This window comes from Scyliorhinus canicula, chromosome 15 (genome assembly GCF_902713615.1).
Source record: "Scyliorhinus canicula chromosome 15, sScyCan1.1, whole genome shotgun sequence".
In the NCBI taxonomy this organism is placed as follows: Eukaryota; Metazoa; Chordata; class Chondrichthyes; order Carcharhiniformes; family Scyliorhinidae; genus Scyliorhinus; species Scyliorhinus canicula.
Genome location: NC_052160.1, coordinates 133,451,528 through 133,471,490, shown reverse-complemented (window position 1 = coordinate 133,471,490; position 19,963 = coordinate 133,451,528). Strand labels below are relative to the sequence as shown.

At 45.9% G+C, this 19,963-nt stretch overlaps 1 protein-coding gene across 3 annotated transcripts in view; it reads right to left on the bottom strand.

Annotated features, from left to right (window-relative positions):
• Positions 1 to 13,800, bottom strand: part of dstyk (dual serine/threonine and tyrosine protein kinase) — a 113,866-nt gene extending 100,066 nt beyond the window's left edge. For 2 of the 3 annotated variants that reach the window (XM_038819560.1, XM_038819562.1), the window contains exon 1: positions 13,443 to 13,800. In XM_038819560.1, coding sequence (XP_038675488.1) covers positions 13,443 to 13,695 — 253 coding nt within the window. In that variant the 5' untranslated portion in view covers positions 13,696 to 13,800. The remainder of the gene's footprint in view (positions 1 to 13,442) is intronic. The other variant, XM_038819561.1, reaches the window with a different exon arrangement.
• Positions 13,801 to 19,963: the final 6,163 nt, after the last annotated feature.

Sequence of the window (19,963 nt, the reverse complement as noted above, 5' to 3'; positions counted from 1 at the left end):
GAAATAAAAGACAGTACATAAAATGCATATCCATCCTTTCATAGCAGTGTAACTGCATTCTAAAACAAAAACTAAAATTCCATATTTCAACTATACCGTCTCCAGGCAAAGCTCAGGATAGAAATGGCTTTTTGGGAGAGTCATGTCTCAAAGACACTGGTTATTCGTCCATACCCTTTTGATGATGTTGAAATTGCTGAACCAATTCTCAGCTGGTATACAAAGCCCAGCTTGTGCTGTCTCGCAGTTCCTCAAGACTCAGAGAAATGAAACAAGGCCATTTTGAAACACAACTCTGAAAAGATTCAAGTGAATAAAACTAAAAACCTCCTCTTTCCCCCCAATTTAAAATATTAGTGCAAGAGCCAAGCCAAAATTAGGGCAATGCCCTTTCAACAATTGCCATCTGGTTTGATCACAAAATTTTAGTTTCTCTGCACCAATTCCTCAGCTGAACCAGCCCATTCACTATTCTCTTCAATCTTTAACCTCATACTTCAACCAACAGAGTACTTGCATCTCCTCCCCCTCAAGCTTTTGTATGCACACATATTTTTGCAGCTTCCAGTCTCGTTGCTCGCTTTGTATCCTCTAAATGCCAAATTGTCCACAATGTTATCCCGCTCAGTACTCACTGGCCCACTTCACATTATTTTGTTTATTCGTTCAAGGGATGTGGGCATCACTGGCTAGACCAGCATTTCTTACCCATCATTAATTGCCCTCGAGAAGGTGGTGGTGAGCTGCCTTCTTGAACCGCTGCAGTTCACGTGGTGCAGTTACATCCAGTGTTATTAGGAAGGGAGCTCTGGGGTCTGACCCAGAGGCAATGAAGAACATCAAAATATTTCCAAGTCAGGGTGGTGAGTGGCTTAGAGGGAAACTGCCAGGTGTTCCCATGCATTACCGTGTCCTTCTAGATGGTAATAGATGAAGGTGCTGTCTGAGGAGTTGTCTGAGGAGACTTGTGTTGCTGCAGTACATCTTCTTATGCTGCTGCTACTGTGCACTGGTCGAGGAAGGGAATGAATATTTCCAGGTGGGTTTCCAAACAAGAAGGCTGCTTTGTCCTGGATCGCGCTGAGCGTGAGTGTTTTTGGAGCTGCACTCATCCACGCAAATGGAGAGTATTTCATCACACTCCTGATTTATGCCTTGCAGATGGTGGAAAGACTTTGGGAAATCAGGAGCTGTGCTACTTGCCACAAGATTCCTAGGCTCTGACCTGCTCTCGTAGCCACAGTATTTATATAGCTAGTCCAATTCAGTTCCTGGTCAATGGTAACCCACCCCCAGGACATTGATAGTAGAGGGGGTTCAGCCATGTTAATGCCGTTGAATATGAAAGGGTGATGGTTAGATTCTCTTTTGTTCGCAATGGTCATTGATTGCCTGGCACTTGTATGGTGCAAATGTTACTTGGCAGACTATGTCCAGATCTTGCTGCATTTGGACATGGGCTGCCTGCCTCCACAACCATGCCCCTCGCCTAAGGTGTGGTGACCCTCAGGTTAAATCACCACCAGTCAGCTCCCAAGGGCGAGAGCAGCTTATCGCCCTCTGGGATTGTGGCTTCAGTATCTGGGGAGTTACAAATGGTGCTGAACATTGTACAATCAAGCGAACATCACCAGTTCTGATCTCATGATGGAAGGGGGTCATTGACAAAGCAGAAGATGGTTCGGCCTCAGACACCATCTTGAAGGTCAGGCTGCAAATGAACTTTAAAATCCTCACCCTAATCTATCAATCCCTTAATCTTCGCCAGTTTTACACACCCTCATGTTGATACGTGGAAGATGGCACAAGGACCCTGACAACCAGTACATAGAACATACAGTGCAGAAGGAGGCCATTCAGTCCATCGAGTCTGCACCAACCCACTTAAGCCCAATCTTCAACCCTATCCCCTTAACCCAATAACCCCTCCGAACCTTTTTGGTCACTAAGGGCAATTTATCATGGCCAATCCACCTAACCTTCACGTCTTTGGACTGTGGGAGGAAACCAGAGCACCCGGAGGAAACCCACCAGACACGGGGAGAACGTGCAGACTCCGCACAGACAGTGACCCAGCGGGGAATTGAACCTGGGACCCTGGCGCTGTAAGCCACAGTGCTATCTACTTGCGCTACCGTGCTGCCCCGGTAGTGGTAACTTTCTATCCCTATCGAATTAATGATCCATACAATTTTAATTCACATTTGTCCAATTTGGTTTTAAATAAGTCAGTTCCCATCATCCCACCCCAGCTAAGCTTTTCTTCAATTTTTATTGCTCCTCTCCTGAGCACTGACCCTTGCTTGAAAACATTAGCTGAAGTGCTGTTCGGTGTATGTTATTTCACCCAAGTGACCACTCAATACTCAAGGCCAAACAATAAGGCATCAGCAGTTTACAATATTCATGGAAACCACAGAAGGCCACAAAAGGAGGCCATTCAGCCCGTCTTGTCTTCACCGACTCTATGAAAGAGCATCCTACCTAGGCGCACTCCTCAATTATGGGAGGAAACTGGAGCACCCAGAGGAAGCCCATGCAGACACAGCAAGAACATGTAAACTCCACACAGTCACCCAGGGCCGGAATTGAAGCCAGGTCCCTGATGTTGTGAGGCCGCAGGGCTAACCATTGTGCCACCATGCCAGAGAGGGTAGCACAGCAGAGCTCAGTCGTGTCCTTATCCACACAACTGAATGAGCAGCGGTGGGCACGGCTGTTTTCTCACTTTCCCCAGGAGGGAGACACTGATGGAAAATGTGTACTCCTCAAATCGATAGCGTGGCCGAAACTTGCAAACAGAACAACAGAGTTGGAATTTAATCAACGGCCCTTTTGGCTTTTACAGCTTTATTTCTGTGTCAAGCAGGCTTAGCAACAGGCAATGTGCTCATCGCGGTTGTCCCTGTGCTGCATGCTGTTTGGCAAATAGAATCAGCTTACAAAAATTGGGAAATGCTCAGTCACAGAATTGTAATCCTGCAGAACTGGGAACCTCTCAGCTTTAAACGTGAATGACAGCTGCCAGTTGTGGAATCAGAACAAACAGATGTGGAGTTAAGGCAGGAAAAGTGTGAAGTACATGATCAGCCTGATCTGACTGAATAGCAGAGGAGGCACAAGCATCCAATTGGGCTAAATTTGTATTATTCCTCACCATTTCTCAAACAAGCAACAACGCAACAGTTTAGCTGATGTTTCTGAGAAAAGTATAATGAGAAAGAGAACAAAATCCTCACAAAACTGTGCGACTCAGATCTGAAAGAGAAAAGATCCAAGCCCAAGCAGAAAGCAGCTGATTCCTTGGGGTTTTCCGACAAGATTCCATTCACTAGACTCTGGCCTATTGGAACTCTACTCCTGACTCCATCCATCTTACGGCTGTTGCGTACATTTTTTCAAAGTCTTCTCCAAATCATATTTTGGACGATGCTTGCAGACACCTCATAACATTGCTTGGCATCAATTTCACCTTTTCAAAGCACCCTGGAGTATATACTACACCATGCAAACACAAACTGAAAAACCAACGACCTGCAATTTCCAATATTTTGTACAGTTCCTTAAATACATATAGTTAACAAATGCTGATTTCAGATCAACTCCTGGATAGGAGCACAACTCTGATATGTGAAGCATTTCTTTTTCCCGACATGAAAATGTAGACTCCATTTATTTTGGCACAATGATTCAGATCACTAATTTTTTCCATTTACTCCAGGAAAACATTAAACCAACAGTGTCGAGTGGAAAAATGCACATCTACACTGGAATTCCCCAGACTGGACCCAAAGTCAGCCAGATGACAGATAGGAGTGCAGTAAAAAGAGAGAAAAGATCAGTGCAGGTGTTCAACTGGACAATTCTGGGCAGTACGGACAGAGTGCTGCACTATCGAAAGGTGCTGTCTTTTCGAAGAGATGACTGAGGCCCTGTTAAGTAGACATAACAAATTTCTTGACACAACTTAACACCCTGATCTGGTCAACATTTATCGCAGAATCAGTGACAGGAGGGAAAATCCATCTTTTGATTTTTGTCTAGTCTGAATTATGCAGAGTCAAAAAGCAGGCTGCTCTGTGCATTAGATTCTTCAAAAGAGGAACAAACAGGACAGTGTGGGACACGGGTAAATTCTAGCCAATTTATCAGACAAATTAAATTTAATCTGGTGTCAAAGCATCGATTTATTGATCCAAAGTTCATTACCATGTTGCATCTGAGCTATAAACTAACCCAAACCAACAAAAATGAGACACTGTTCTCAGCTTCAGAGGAGATTCGGTCTTCTCATGACCACAGGGATTCAACAGTTTACTCAAGTGATGGCATTGGGACAAAGTTTATATCTCAACATCTCACTGATTTAAAATGCTACAGGTCGGAGTGTTTAAAAAGCAATCTCTGGTGTCACTAATTAGGCCATAATAACTATGGAATAAAATATACAACTGGGATTAATGGCTTATACCAAAATAACCACTTGCATCATTGCCGTCAAAACACATCCATGCTAGAACACATGGCTTAGACTGTAACCAGACAGATGTGCAGGGAGTTGCGATGCTAAACAAGACTCAGTTTCCTTTTGCTGAAACAAACAAACAAACAAAACGAGTACAAAATACTTAGATTTAAATTCTCCACAATCTCTTATACAGAAATCACAGATGGGGATAAGAACAAATCCCCAAAGGGCTCACTTAAGGAACCTGAGGGAGAACCATTCAATACAAAAGATACTGAAGCACCGGTAATTCAGTTTTCGACAAAATTGGAAGTTGTGCAGTCACCATCTCTTCAACTGTAGGTTCCACTGGCTGGAGAAAACCAACCAGGATGGACTTTGCACAATTACCCTGTGTATGACACCATTGGTTAGCTGTCGTGTAATAATAGACAACAGCAACACTGTTCCCTTACTATAGCGTAACAACTTGTATTTATTTGTACATTTAACATGACACAAGATGCTTCATAAGGGTATTGCTAAACAAAATTCGACACTGGGCCTAACAAGGTGATAACAAGGAAAATCTAAGTTTTTTCCAAGTACATTAAAGGTAAAAGGATAACTAGGGAAAGTGTGGTAATTTGTGTGGAGCCAGAAGATGCAGATAAGGTTCTAAATGAATACATTGTGTCAATGTTCACTCAGGAGAGGGACAGTGTGAGTATAGAAATCAGGGAGAAGGACTAATAAAATTAAAGAGATTAACACAGGCAGACAGGAGGTTCTGAGTGGTGTGGCAGGCTTAAAGGAAGATAAATTCCCAGGGCCAGATGAAATGTCTCCCAGGCTGATGAGTCAGGCCACTGAGGAAATAACAGGGGCGCTGGCAATAATTTTCAATTCCTCTTGGGCCACATAAGTGCCAGAGGACTGGAAGATTGCCAATGTGATATCTTTATTCAAGAAGGGAGGAAGGAATCAATCAGAAAACTGCAGGGAAGTCTAACCTCAGTGCTGGGGAAACTATTGGAAGCAATTTTGAGAGTCAGAATTAATCTGCATTTGGAGAGGCAGGGCGGCACAGTTGCCTGGGCTGGAGAGCGTTAGTTATGAAGAGAAATTGGATAGACTGGGGTTGTTTTTCTTGGAGCAGAGGAGACTGAGGGGGGACATGATTGAGATGTATAAAATTATGAGGGGCATAGAAAGAGTAGACAGGAGTAGACCTTTCCCCTTGGTGGAGGTGTCAATGACCAGGGGCATAGACATAAGGTAGGGGGCAGGAGGTTTAGTGGGGATGTGAGGAAAAATGTTTTCACCCAGAGGGTGGTGGGAATTTGGAATTCACTGCCTGAAAGGGTGAGTCAGGTAGAGACCCTCAGAACATTTCACTTGCGATCCCAGGGCATACCAGGCTATGGGCCAATTGCTGGAAAATGGGATTAGAATGGTTAGGTGGTTGTTTTTGACCGACGCAGACGTGATGGGCCAAAGGGTCTTTTCTGTGCTGTATGATTCTATGACCCTATAATCCAACAGGAAGAATTTTGGTCAGAGATCGGTGCAGTTTACAAGGACAGAGACAGGCAGCAAGAATTCCAGAGATTTGGGTGTAAACATGTCAAAAATGGAGAAGTGATGACGATGCCCAAGAAGCCAGAAATGGAGAAGCACAAAAGATCTTGGAGGGCTATAGTGCTGGAAGTTAAAGATAGAGAGGGGCAAGGCTGTGCATTAAGTTAAACAATAATGAAATGTAAAAATTGAAGTGGTGCCAGACTTTAGATTCAACGTAGGTCAGAAAGCCTAGGGTGATGAGTAAACAGGACTAATTCCAAGTCACGATCCCGGCGGAGTTTTAGGTGGGATTAGGTTCATGCACTATAGAAGATCGGTGGCCAGCCAGCATGGCATTGTTGCAAAGTTTGATTAACCAAAAAGGCACAGATGAGGGTTGCAGGCGCAGATGAACTGAGGCAGACAAAATCTGGCAATTTTACAGAGCTGGAAGTAGGCAGTCTTGGAATAGTGTGCAATTGCAAGCTCACCTTGGGATTAAATAATGACACCAAGACCCAAGACTGAAAACTGGCAGTCATGAGATAGATGGGGGATGGAGTCAGTGGTTAGGGAACAGAGTTTGCTGCAGGGACCAAAGACAATAGTTTCAATCTCACTGAACTTAATCTGCTGGGAGAATATTCCATGTGGTACTGGATGTTAGACAAAAAACAGTGTGATAGATCAGTGTCCATGGGGAAGTTGCGGGGGTGGGGGGTGGTAAAAGTGGTAGTGAGGCAGAACTGACAGTCATCAGTGTGCACATACCACCTGGCATGATGTTTTCAAATGTCCGAAGAGCTGTATTAAGCCAGTAAACTCATTCACAATAATGAAGGAATGGGCCATCAATACTCCTGTGAGCGACGTGCATCTCTCGTCATGTGCCTCTTCAGATGCTTCATTTAGCTACTCTTGACAGTAAACTCATTCACAGTAATGAAGGGATGGGCCATCAATATTCCTTTGAGCGATGTGCATCTCTCGTCATGTGCCTCTTCAGATGCTTCATTTGGCTACTCTGATGTATTCGGATCTGTGCAAAATAAAGCATGCCAGCAACCACAAGAAATTCAGAAACTCATTTTCTTCTCTGATCCAGCCAGCCAGCAAATTTTGAAATAATTTCAATATGGATCTGTAGCAAGACCCAACAGATTGTACAACTCAATTCTTGTGCACGTTTCTCACCTGCTTCTCTCACATCTTATTGATGAAAGCAAACAGTTAAATTGCAAAATAATTCTGTTTTCGCCCTTCAGCTCCTTCGGGTCCCTCTTTCGTCTCTTCACTTGTCCCATTACCACCCCTCCTTTTCCCTGCACTATCACCCCTTTGCCATTTAATCACTTGTCTTCCAACCTATCACAGACATTGTCTTGATTTTCTTTCCTCCTTTCCCCTGTCCTTGCTTAAAACCTATCACATCTCTAACCTTAGCCAATTCTGATCCAAGTCACTGGCCTGTTTACTGTTGCTCACTCCATGGATTCTGCCTGTCCTGCTGACTATTTCCACTATTTTCAGTTTTATATTTAAGATTTCCAGCATCTGTACTATTGTGCTTACATTTTTTAAAATCAGTGTGCAAGGTCTTCCAAACGGCGCTGTGATAAAGCTTTCAAAAACCACTCCAAATAAATTATCTTCTCTCAAGTAGGAAATTAATTCATAGTTAATTATTAAACCAAACTGTTATCTTCTGCCAAGAGTTTGGCATCATGATCCACTTTCAAGGTTATGATCCAACAATAAGGATTGTTCACTTGTGTTGACACAAAAATCAGCAGACGTGCATTTCTTCCAATTTGAAGAGAATTGTAGGTATTGGGGGTGGGGAGGGGGAAGGAAAGCAACATCAAAGGAAAATGGTAAAGGACTCAGAAGGGAGAAATGAAAGCACAGGTGAACAACAAAATTAAAAAGCACATCGTGGGTATACTCAGTTACAGAGAACATTAGATTTCATATAATCCATATTACAGGAAGCGTGAGATTATATTTGAGAGGGGGCCAGAGAGGAGAGTCAAGAGGATGCTGCCAGGAATGTGGAATTTTAGCTCCGAGGAAAGATTTGAGAGACTGGAGTTGGTTTCTTTGAAGCACGGTCTCCCATGTCTGCGTGGGCTTCCTTGGCGTGCTCTGGTTTCATCCCACAAGTCCCAAATGACGTGCTTGTTACGTGAAAAATGAAATGAAAATCGCTTGTCACGAGTAGGCTTCAATGAAGTTACTGTGAAAAGCCCCTAGTCACCACATTCCGGCGCCTGTTCGGGGAGGCTGGTACGGGAATTGAACCGTGCTGCTGGCCTGCCTGGGTCTGCTTTAAAAGCCAGCGATTTAGCCCCGTGTGCTAAACCAGCCCCTAATTGAATCCTTAGGTGAATTGGACATTCTCCCTCAGTGTACCCGAACAGGCGCCAGAGTGTGGCAACTAGGGGATTTTCAGTCAATGCAGAAATGTAAGCCTACTTGTGACAATGATAAAGATTATCAATTATGGGAAATGTTTGGGGAAGATCGCTTTTGGATTTCAGATGCCACATATGATCTTACATTAAAAAATAACTGGACTCGCGCTGAAGATCAAGTATGGTCAGCGAGGCTCATGTTGGCTTGGGTCAGGGACTTCTGTACTAAAAGGTCAATAAGATTTTTTAAAACTGCAATTTTTGGATGTGTTTGCAGAATTATGGATAAAGACTACGCAACTTGTACTGGGGAGGGTGGGTGGGGGGGAACTTTCTTCTCGTCAGTAACATCAATAACCAGGAGCATGCCTCCCTGATCGCCCGGCGTAGAATCCTGTTCGGCTGGCGGTCAGCAGCACCACCCAAAGCTCCTGACTGGCTGTCCGACTTCTCAGAATCTCTCCAACTGGGAAAATCAAATTCGCCATCCAAGGGTCAGACGACGGCTTCCACAGAATGTGGGAGCCATTCATCCGATTGTTCCGGGTCTTGTTTGTGGCCAACAAACAAACAGAAGAATAGCCAGGAACCAGGGGAAAGCAGCCAAAGTATGAGAGGGGGAGATAGAATGTGGGGGGGGGGGAAGAACAACTCAGTCTAAGAGGAAGGAAAGGCGAACCACTGGGGGTGTGGGGGGGGGGGAGGAAAGGCGAACAGCAGGGAGGGGGGGGGGAAGAGAAAAATGGGAGAAAAACCCGAGAATGGAGGAAGACAACCCTCAGTGCATTTAAAAAAAGTACACCTACATGGTTACAACAGACAAAGAACTGTAAAGTGGGGTTAGGCTGACACAATGGGCCAAAGGATCTGCTATGTTGTCAGTATTTAGGATTCTTGAATGTTTGCAAGATTGAGCATTTAGGGGGCATATTGTATATTAGAAGCACCCATTCGCTCTACACAATGCTCCACGTTTGCTTCTTGCAATGCATGGTTACAATGTGGCATGACACTGTTACAGTCTTCCAATTTAACAGTGTTGCAAATATAGATCAAGTATGTACAAGATTGAAATATTACACCAACAAGAGAAAAGTGGACATTCAGTAACTCAACAGCTCAGAAACGAAACTGCTAAAGCAGTCGGGGTAACACTGTCACCCGAGTCACGCCTGAACTGACTGTCACTAACCCTAACCCGAGTCACTCCTGAACTGACTGTCAGTACAAAGAACAAAGAAAAGTACAGCACAGGAACAGGCCCTTCAGCCCTCCAAACCTGCGCCGACCATGCTGCCCATCTAAACTAAAATCTTCTACACTTCCAGGGTCCGTATCCCTCTATTCCCATCCTATTCATGTATTTGTCAAAATGCCCCTTAAACGTCACTATCGTCCCTGCTCCCACCACCTCCTCCGGAGTACTGATACCCAAAGGTGATGCCCCATCTCGCCTCTCTGCTGGATGCAAAATATCCTATTGTCACCATTGTCTCAAAATGGAGAACGGTGACTAGTGGTGTTCCACAGGGATCCGTGCTCGGACCACTGTTGTTTGTGATATACATAAATGATCTGGATGAAGGTATAGGTGGTCTGATTAGCAAGTTTTCAGATGATACTAACTTTGGTGGAGTTGCAGATAGCGAGGGGGACTGTCAGAGAATACAGCAAAATATAGATAGATTGGAGAGTTGGGTAGAGAAATGGCCGATGGAGTTCAATCCAGGCAAAAGCGTGGTGATGCATTTTGGAAGTCCAATTCAAGAATGGACTATACAGTCAATAGAAGAGACCTGGGGGAAATTGATGTACAGAGAGATCTGGGAGTTCAGGTCCATTGTATCCTGAAGGTCGCAACGCAGGTCAATAGAGTGGTCAAGAAGGCATACAGCATGCTTGCCTTCATCGGACGGGGTATTGAGTACAAGAGTCGGCAGGTCATGTTACAGTCGTATGGGACTTTGGTTAGGCCACATTTGGAATACTGCGTGCAGTTCCAGTCGCCACATTACTAGAAGTATGTGGATGCTTTAGAGAGGGTGCAGAGGTGGTTCACCAGGATATTGCCTGGTATGGAGGGTGCTAGCTATGAAGAAAGGTTGAGTAGATTAGGATTGTTTTCGTTAGAAAGACGGAGGTTGAGGGGGGACCTGATTGAGGTCTACAAAATTAAGAGAGGTATGGGCAGGCTGGATAGCTACAAGCTTTTTCCAAGACTGGGGGTGTCAATTACAAGGGGTCACGATTTCAAGATGAAAGGGGGAAAATTTAAGGGAGATGTGCGTGGAAAGTTTTTTTATGGAGGGTGGTGGGTGCCTGGAACGTTTTGCCAGCAGAGGTGGTAGAGGCGGGCACGAGAGCAAAATTTAAGATGTATCTCAACAGATATATGAACAGGCGGGGAACAGAGGGAAGTAGATCCTTGGAAAATAGGCAACAGGTTTAGATAAAGGATCTGGATCGGTGCAGGCTGGGACGGCCGAAGGGCCTGTTGCTGTGCTGTAATTTTCTTTGTTCTTTTGCAACAATTGTGAGGAAAAGGCACCATGTCGTCCGTGTGACATTTCAGTGACTCAAACAAAAATGACAGTCCCACAGTCTGGAATTTCCATTGTGCATTTCCCATTTATCTAACATTTTTGTGTTTAGCTGCAAGAGAGGAGAGCCACCAAATACATTCAACAATATACCAAATAAGCAAGGTTGCGTTTTCCCATCATCGATCACTTGGAACAAAAACAAAGTTGACTTTGACCACATCTTGGAAAATCTGAATTATTCTAATATACTGGCGCCTGCTGTAGATACCTTCTCAGCTTCAGTTGTATAACACACTGCCCGCCCAGCTGTGCAGCAGTTATGGGGGTTGACTCATTCAGCCATGCATTGATCTGTACAACAGCAGAATCTGAAAAAGACAAGATCTTTTCCATTTGTGCATCTTTTTGTTCAATCTCAAGGGACGAAACAAGGCTTGGTTCAAGTTGTTGAGTTGTTCTAATCCAGGGTAACAGATGCACATAGGGCAAAAGCTTTGGCCTTATTCATTTGCTATGATGGATAGAATTGATCTCCATGCAATAAAGATGAAAATTGCACGTGACACCACCCCACTTCATTGCCAGCCTGCTCAATTTAAATGGACATCCCCTCTATTTTTCAACCTTCCAATTCAGCACCTTTTTTTACCTCAACGACAGCTTCTATTGCAACAGTAGAACTCTTTTGTTCAGGCATCTGACCTTGTGCTTAATTCTCAACTGTTCAGTCAGAGATCAAATATCTTCCAACACAATGGGAAAGATAGTTATCGATTATGAAGACAAACAATCAAATTGTTAACAAGTATGACTAAATAGCAAGACTGGTGTGTTAAAATTCAACTACCAACCATCTCAATCCCTTTGTCTTCGGCCAAAATACTTCTCAAAAATCATTTAAGTGTAACTATTCTAAATCCAAAACATTGTTTGGTAATGCAGAGTTTGAATATTGCTAAAAAAAAATACCTTTTGACTTTGTGTCAAAGTTTTTCCATCTTGCATTCACCAGGACAATCACAAGATTCCCCTGACAGTCCTGATGAGTGCAAGATGAAAAGCTTTGACAAAATGTCTTTTCAGCAATATTCATTCAAAATCCTTTGATGTTGAAAATTCTGAAATGTGACTGATCTTATAATGCTGGCAACTGGCAAACTGGACCCAAAAGCTATATCCAAAAACCATTACAGCCAATCCTGAAAACTAAAAAGGTACATATATAAAAGGTTAGCAGTTCATAGAGTTAAGTCATTATCCGGCCAAGGACAGTGACATAAATCACTGAAAATTACCTCCAACTACCATTGGCTGCTCCAGACAGAGACATACTAACTTTTTCTACATGTCCTCAAGGTACACTAAGCGCATTTAATTTCTGCAACAAAGCTTAAAGGATGCAGTGGATAGAAATAGCAGTAGGCCATTCGGTCCTTCGAGCCTAGTCCACCACTTAACTGATCATCTAACTCAATAGCCCCCCCCCCCCCACCCACAACCACATAACCTTTAATCACTTTCACCCCCAGAGATAAACTGAATTCCTTCACAACATTTTGGCCTCAACTGTTTTCTATGGTAGCGAATCCGCTAAGAAGACCAACATACAATTTGCTTTATTCACCGCCTGCTGCACCTGCATGCTTACCTTCAGTGACTGATTTACGAGGACACACAAGTCTCTTTGCACATTCCCTTTTTAAATTTATAACCATTCAGGTAATAACCAGTCTTGATTTTTTGCTACCAAAGTGGATAACCTCACATTTATCTACATTACACTGCAACCGCCATGCATTTTCCCCACTTGCTCAGCCTGTCTAAATCATGCCTGAAGCATCTCCGCATCCTCCTCAACTCACCCTCCCGCCCAGCTCAGTGCCATCTACAAATCTGGAGATATTGCATTTAGTTCCCCCATCTAAATCATTAATACACACCATGAATAGCAGGGGTCCTAGCCCCAATCCCTGCAGCATCCCACTAGTCACTGCCTGTCATTTGGAAAAGCACACTTTTATTCCTATTCCTGGTTTCCTGTCTGCCAACTACTTCTCTATCCATCTCCCCCCATGGGATTGGGTAGCAGTGGTTAGCACAATTGCTTCACAGCTCCAGGGTCCCAGGTTCGATTCCCTTGGGTCACTGGCTGTGCGCAATCTGCACGTTCTCCCTGTGTCTGCGTGGGTTTCGTCCGGGTGCTCCGGTTTCCTCCCACAGTCCAAAGATGTGCAGGTTAGGTGGATTGGACATGCTAAATTGTCCTTAGTGACCAGAAAAGTTAGGATTACTGGGATAGGGTGGAGGCGTACACTTACATAGGGTGCTATTTCCAAGAACCAGTACAGATTTGATGGGCAGAATGGCCTCCTTCTGCTCTGAAAATTCTGATTCCCCAATCCCAACACACCGCCCCCCACAAATCCCACTCCCCTACTCCCGGCCCTGGATCTCCCGCACCCAGACCCGCCTCACCTTGCAGTAGCCCCCAAGTGTCAGCTGCCTCTCCGGGCCCGGTGTCTCCCTCTCCCCGCAGGCCCTGCTCACCTTCCTGGGGCCCGGGGCTGCCGCCGTGCGGGTTCCGTAGCTCCCTGAAGTACTTCTTGGTCTCCCGCAGGTTCTGCCGCAGGTACGAGGCGTGTTTGCTGCAGCTGCCCAGGGTCCGCAGTAGCTCCCTGGCCGCCGGCGACAGGGAGCGGCCCCCACCGCCGCCGCCTGCAGCCTCCATGTCCCGGCGTAGGCCGGTAACAGGGCCCGGCTGCGGGACTCCGACACCAGCTCGGCTCCGGGACCCGGACCACTGCCGCCGCTGCTGCTTCCCTCAACAGACAACACCCGCCCGGGGGATCCTGGGTAATGTAGTTCCAGCCCCCTGGGTAATGTAGTTCTGGGAACTCTGGGTGATGTAGTCATAGGGATCCTGGGTAATGTAGTCCTCGGGACCCAGCGTAATGTAGTTCTGGGGACCCTGGGTAATGTGGTTCCCGAGTCCCCTGGGTAATGTCGTCCTGGGAACCGGGGTAATGTATTAAAATAAAAGCAAATTACTGCAGATGCTGGAATCTGAAACGAAGAGGAAAATGCTGGAAAATCTCAGCAAGTCTGGCAGCATCTGTAGGGAGAGAAAAGAGCTAACGTTTCGAGTCGGATGACTCTTTGTCAAAGCCCAGGGTAATGTATTCCTAACCATAACACCCCCTGGGTAATGTAGTCCCAGAGCCCCCCCCAAAAATGTAGAGCTGCAAACTCTAATGTAGTCCTGAGGACGCTGGGTAATACAGTCCTAGGGACCTAGGGTAATGTAGTTCCAGAGCCCCCTGGGTAATATTGTCATGGGGATCCTGGGTAATGTAGTTCAAGAGCCTCCTGGGTAATGTTGTCATAGGGATCCTGGGTAATGTAGTTCTAGAGCCCCCTGGGTCATAGAACATAGAACATAGAACACTACAGCGCAGTACGGGCCCTTCGGCCCTCGATGTTGTGCCGACCTGTGAAACCATCTGAAGCCTATCTGACCTACACTATTCCATTTTCATCCATATGTCTATCCAGTGACCACTTAAATACCCTTAAAGTTGGCGAGTCTACTACTATTGCAGGCAGGGCGTTCCACACCCCTACTACTCTCTGAGTAAAGAAACTGCCTCTGACATCTGTCCTATATCTCTCACCCCTCAATTTAAAGCTATGTCCCCTCGTGTTGGTCATCACCATCCGAGGAAAAAGACTCTCACTGTACACCCTATCTAACCCTCTGACTATCTTATATGTCTCTATTAAGTCACCTCTCAGCCTTCTCCTCTCTAACGAAAACAACCTCAATTCCCTGAGCCTTTCCTCGTAAGACCTTCCCTCCATACCAGGCAACATCCTAGTAAATCTCCTCTGAACCCTTTCCAAAGCTTCCACATCCTTCCTATAATGTGGTGACCAGAACTGCACGCAGTACTCCAGGTGTGGCCGCACCAGAGTTATGTACAGCTGCAGCATGACCTTGTGGTTCCGAAACTCAATCCCCCTGCTTATAAAGGCTAGCACACCATATGCCTTCTTAACAGCCCTATTAACCTGGGTGGCAACTTTCAGGGATTTATGTACCTGGATGCCGAGATCTCTCTGTTCATCTACACTACCAAGAATCTTGCCATTAGCCCAGTACTCTGCATTCCTGTTGCTCCTTCCAAAGTGAACCACCTCACACTTTTCCGCATTAAACTCCATCTGCCACCTCTCAGCCCAGCTCTGCAGCTTATCTATGTCCCTCTGTATCCTATAACATCCTTCAGCACTATCCACAACTCCACCGACCTTCGTGTCATCTGCAAATTTACTAACCCATCCTTCTACACCCTCTTCCAGGTCATTTATAAAAATTACAAACAGCAGTGGCCCCAAAACAGATCCTTGCGGTACACCACTAGTAACTGAACTCCAGGATGAACATTTGCCATCAACCACCACCCTCTGTCTTCTTTCAGCTAGCCAATTACTGATCCAAACCGCTAAATCACCTTCAATTCCATACTTCCTTATTTTCTGCAATAGCCTACCGTGGGGAACCTTATCAAACGCCTTACTGAAATCCATGTACACCACATCAACAGCTTTACCCTGATCCACCTGTTTGGTCACCTTCTCAAAAAACTCAATAAGGTTTGTGAGACATGACCTACCCTTCACAAAACCGTGTTGAGTATCGCTAATCAACTTGTTCTTTTCAAGATGATTATAAACCCTATCTCTTATAACCTTTTCCAACATTTTACCCACAACCGAAGTAAGGCTCACAGGTCTATAATTACCAGGGTTGTCTCTACTCCCCTTCTTGAACAAGGGGACAACATTTGCTATCCTCCAGTCTTCCGGCACTATTCCTGTCGACAAAGACGACATAAAGATCAAGGACAAAGGCTCAGCAATCTCCTCCCTGGCTTCCCAGAGAATCCTAGGATAAATCCCATCTGGCCCAGGGGACTTGTCTATTTTGACATTTTCTAAAATTGCTAACACCTCCTCCTTTTGAACCTCAATTCCATCTAGCCTGGTCGACTGAACCTGAGTGTTCTCCTCGACAGCATTGTCTTTCTCCAGTGTAAACACTGACGAAAAATATCCATTTAATGCTTCCCCTATCTCCTCTGATTCCACACACAACTTTCCACTACTATCCTTGATTGGCCCTAATCTTACTCTAGTCATTCTTTTGTTCCTGATATACCTATAGAAAGCCTTAGGGTTTTCCTTGATCCTATCCGCCAACGACTTTTCGTGTCCTCTCCTCGCTCTTCTTAACTCTCCCTTTAGGTCCTTCCTGGCTAACTTGTAACTCTCAAGTGCCCTAACTGAGCCTTCATGTCTCATCCTAACATAAGCCTTCTTCTTCCTCTTGACAAGTGCTTCAACTTCCTTAGTAAACCACGGCTCCCTTGCTCGACAACTTCCTCCCTGCCTGACAGGTACATACTTATCAAGGACACGCAGTAGCTGTTCCTTGAAAAAGCTCCACATTTCGATTGTACCCATCCCCTGCAGTTTCCTTCCCCATCCTATACCTCCTAAATCTTGCCGAATAGCATCATAATTGCCTTTCCCCCAGCTATAATTCTTGCCTTGCGGTATATACCTATCCCTGCCCATTGCTAAAGTAAACATAACCGAGTTGTGATCACTATCACCAAAGTGCTCACCTACATCTAAATCTAACACCTGGCCGGGTTCATTACCCAGTACCAAATCCAATGTGGCCTCGCCCCTTGTTGGCCTGTCTACATACTGTGTCAGAAAACCCTCCTGCACACACTGCACAAAAACTGACCCATCTATAGTACTCGAACTATAGTATTTCCAGCCAATATTTGGAAAGTTAAAGTCCCCCATAACAACTACCCTGTTACTCTCGCTCCTGTCAAGAATCATCTTTGCAATCCTTTCCTCTACATCTCTGGGACTATTCGGAGGTCTATAGACAACTCCCAACAGGGTGACCTCTCCTCTACTGTTCCTAACCTCGGCCCATACTGCCTCAGTAGACGAGTCCTCAAGCGTCCTTTCTACCGCCGTAATACTTTCCTTGATTAACAATGCCACACCCCCCCCCCCTCTTTTACCATCTTCTCTGTTCTTACAGAAACATCTAAATCCTGGAACCTGCAACAACCATTCCTGTCCCTGCTCTACCCATGTCTCCGAAATCGCCACAACATCGAGATCCCAGGTACCAACCCATGCTGCAAGCTCACCCACCTTATTCCGGATGCTCCTGGCGTTGAAGTAGACACACTTCAAACCAGCGTCCTGCTTGCCGGTGCCCTCTTTCGAACTTTTAACCCTATCCCTGACCTCACTACTCTCAACATCCTGTACACTGGGTCTACAATTTAGGTTCCCATCCCCCTGCTGAATTAGTTTAAACCCCCCCGAAGAGCACTAGCAAATCTCCCTCCCAGGATATTGGTACCCCTCTGGTTCAGGTGAAGACCATCCTGTTTGTAGAGGTCCCACCTACCCCAGAATGAGCCCCAATTATCCAGGAAACCAAAACCCTCCCTCCTGCACCATCCCTGTAGACACGTGTTCAACTCCTCTCTCTCCTTATTTCTTACTTCGCTAGCACGTGGCACGGGTAACAACCCAGAGATAACAACTCTGTTTGTTCTAGCTCTCAGCTTCCACCCTAGCTCCCTGAATTTCTGTCTCAAATCCCCATCTCTCTTCCTACCTATGTCGTTGGTACCTATGTGGACCACGACTTGGGGCTGCTCCCCCTCCCCCTTAAGGATCCCAAACACACGATCAGAGACATCACGAACCCTGGCACCTGGGAGGCAACACACCAACCGTGAGTCTCTTTCGTTCCCACAGAACCTCCTGTCTGTTCCTCTAACTATGGAGTCCCCAATGACAAGTGTTCTGTTCCTCTTCTCCCTTCCCTTCTGAGCAACAGGGACAGACTCTGTGCCAGAGACCTGCGCCCTATTGCTTACCCCTGGTAAGTCGTCCCCCGCAACAGTATCCAAAACGGTATACTTGTTATAGAGGGGAACGACCACAGGGGATCCCTGCACTGCCTGCCGGTTCCCTCTGCCTCCCCTGACGGTAACCCATCTACTTTCTTCTTTTACCTGAGGTGTGACTACCTCCCTGTAACTCCTCTCAATAACCTCCTCCGCCTCCCGAATGATCCGAAGTTCATCCAGCTCCAGCTCCAGGTCCCTAATGCGGCTCTCGAGGAGCTGGAGTTGGGTGCACTTCCCGCAGATGTAGTCAGAAGGGACACGAGAGGTGACCCTTTCCTCCCACATTCTGCAGGAGGAACATTCAACTGCCCTAGCCTCCATTCCCACTGAACTAACTTCCCAACTACTGAAAAATAAAAAAATAAAAAACTTGTTAGTTTAGCAATCCAACGGACAGAGCTTTTTTTTTGGTTAGAGGAGGAGGATGGGTGGGAGAGACTACGTAAGTAGTGTTTCGGGTAAAGCTGTCACTCGAGAACAGCCCCTTCACAAACCACCTTCAACTTACGCTGACCGCACTGCACGTATGCAAATCTCCCCGGAACAGCCAATCAGAAGCTCTGCTCTGCTGCCCTCTGCTGGATGCTCACCTTCCGTCGAACTCCTCGGGTCACTGATGCAGGTGCACCTTCAACTTACGCTGACCGCACTGCACGTATGCAAATCTCCCCGGAACAGCCAATCAGAAGCTCTGCTCTGCTGCCCTCTGCTGGATGCTCACCTTCCGTCGAAGGGTCATGTCATGGGGATCCTGGGTGATGTAGTCCTGGGGACCCTCATAGAAATTACAGTGTCGAAGGAGGCCATTCAGCCCATCTGCAACGGCCCTTACAAAGAGCACCATACTCAAGCCCACGTATCCATACCATCCCCGTAACCCAGCAATCGCCACTTAATCTTTTTATTTTGGACACTAAGTTCAATTTATCATGGCCAATCCACCCAACCCACACATCTTTGGACTGTGGGAGGAAACCAGAGCACCCGGAGGAAACCCACCCAGGCACGGGGAGAACCAGACTCCACACAGACAGTGAAACAAGCCGGGAATCGAACCTTGGACCCTGGAGTTGTGAAGCAACTATGCTAACCACTATGCTGCCGTGCTACCCTGGGTAATGTTTTCCCAGAATCCTTTGTAATGTGGTCGTGAGGTCCCTGAGTAATGTATTCCCCTCCTCCCCTCCTGATGTAGTCCCAGGATCATGGGTAATGTAGTTCCAAAGCTCTTTGGGTAATGTAGTCCTGGGTAATGTAGTCCTGCAGATCCTGGGTAATGTAGTTCCAAAGCCCTTTGGGTATGTAGTTCTGGGAACCCAGAGTCCTGTCGTTCCACAGCCTTTGGGTCAGGTAGTCCCCGGGATCCTGGGTAGGTGGTTCTAAAGCCTCCTAGGTACTGTCGCCCCACTGCCTCACCCCTGGGTGCTGTAGACCAATGTTTTTCAACTTTTTTGCCCGCGACCCATTTTTAGCAACCGGCCATCCTTCGCACCCCACGCCGGCCGACTTTCGCAACCCACCATTTTCATTTACCATTAATGTGACAGGTGAGCCTACTAGGTCCTCATGATCTCACTTGCTTTGTCATTCAATGTTATATTTCTGCTGAGGACTCAGCTGATGATTTAAGATCTCACTGTATCCGTTGAAAAAAATCAAGAGATTTGTCCTCAAACTCGCCATGCTTAATCTTCAAATGCCTCTGAAATGGTGCCTCACGAGGACCCGGGTTCGATCCGGCCCCGGGTCACTGTCCATGTGGAGTTTGCACATTCTCTCCATGACTGCGTGGATCTCACCCACACAACCCAAAGATGGGCAGGGTAGGTAGATTGGCCAAGCTAAATTGCCCCTTAATTGGCAAAAAAAAAGAATTTAAAAGAAGTTTTGAGTTTTAATCTTTCATTTGCCAGTACTTCGCTGCATATAACACAGAATAACTTAGCATCCTTTGCATTGACACAATTAATAAACCCATAC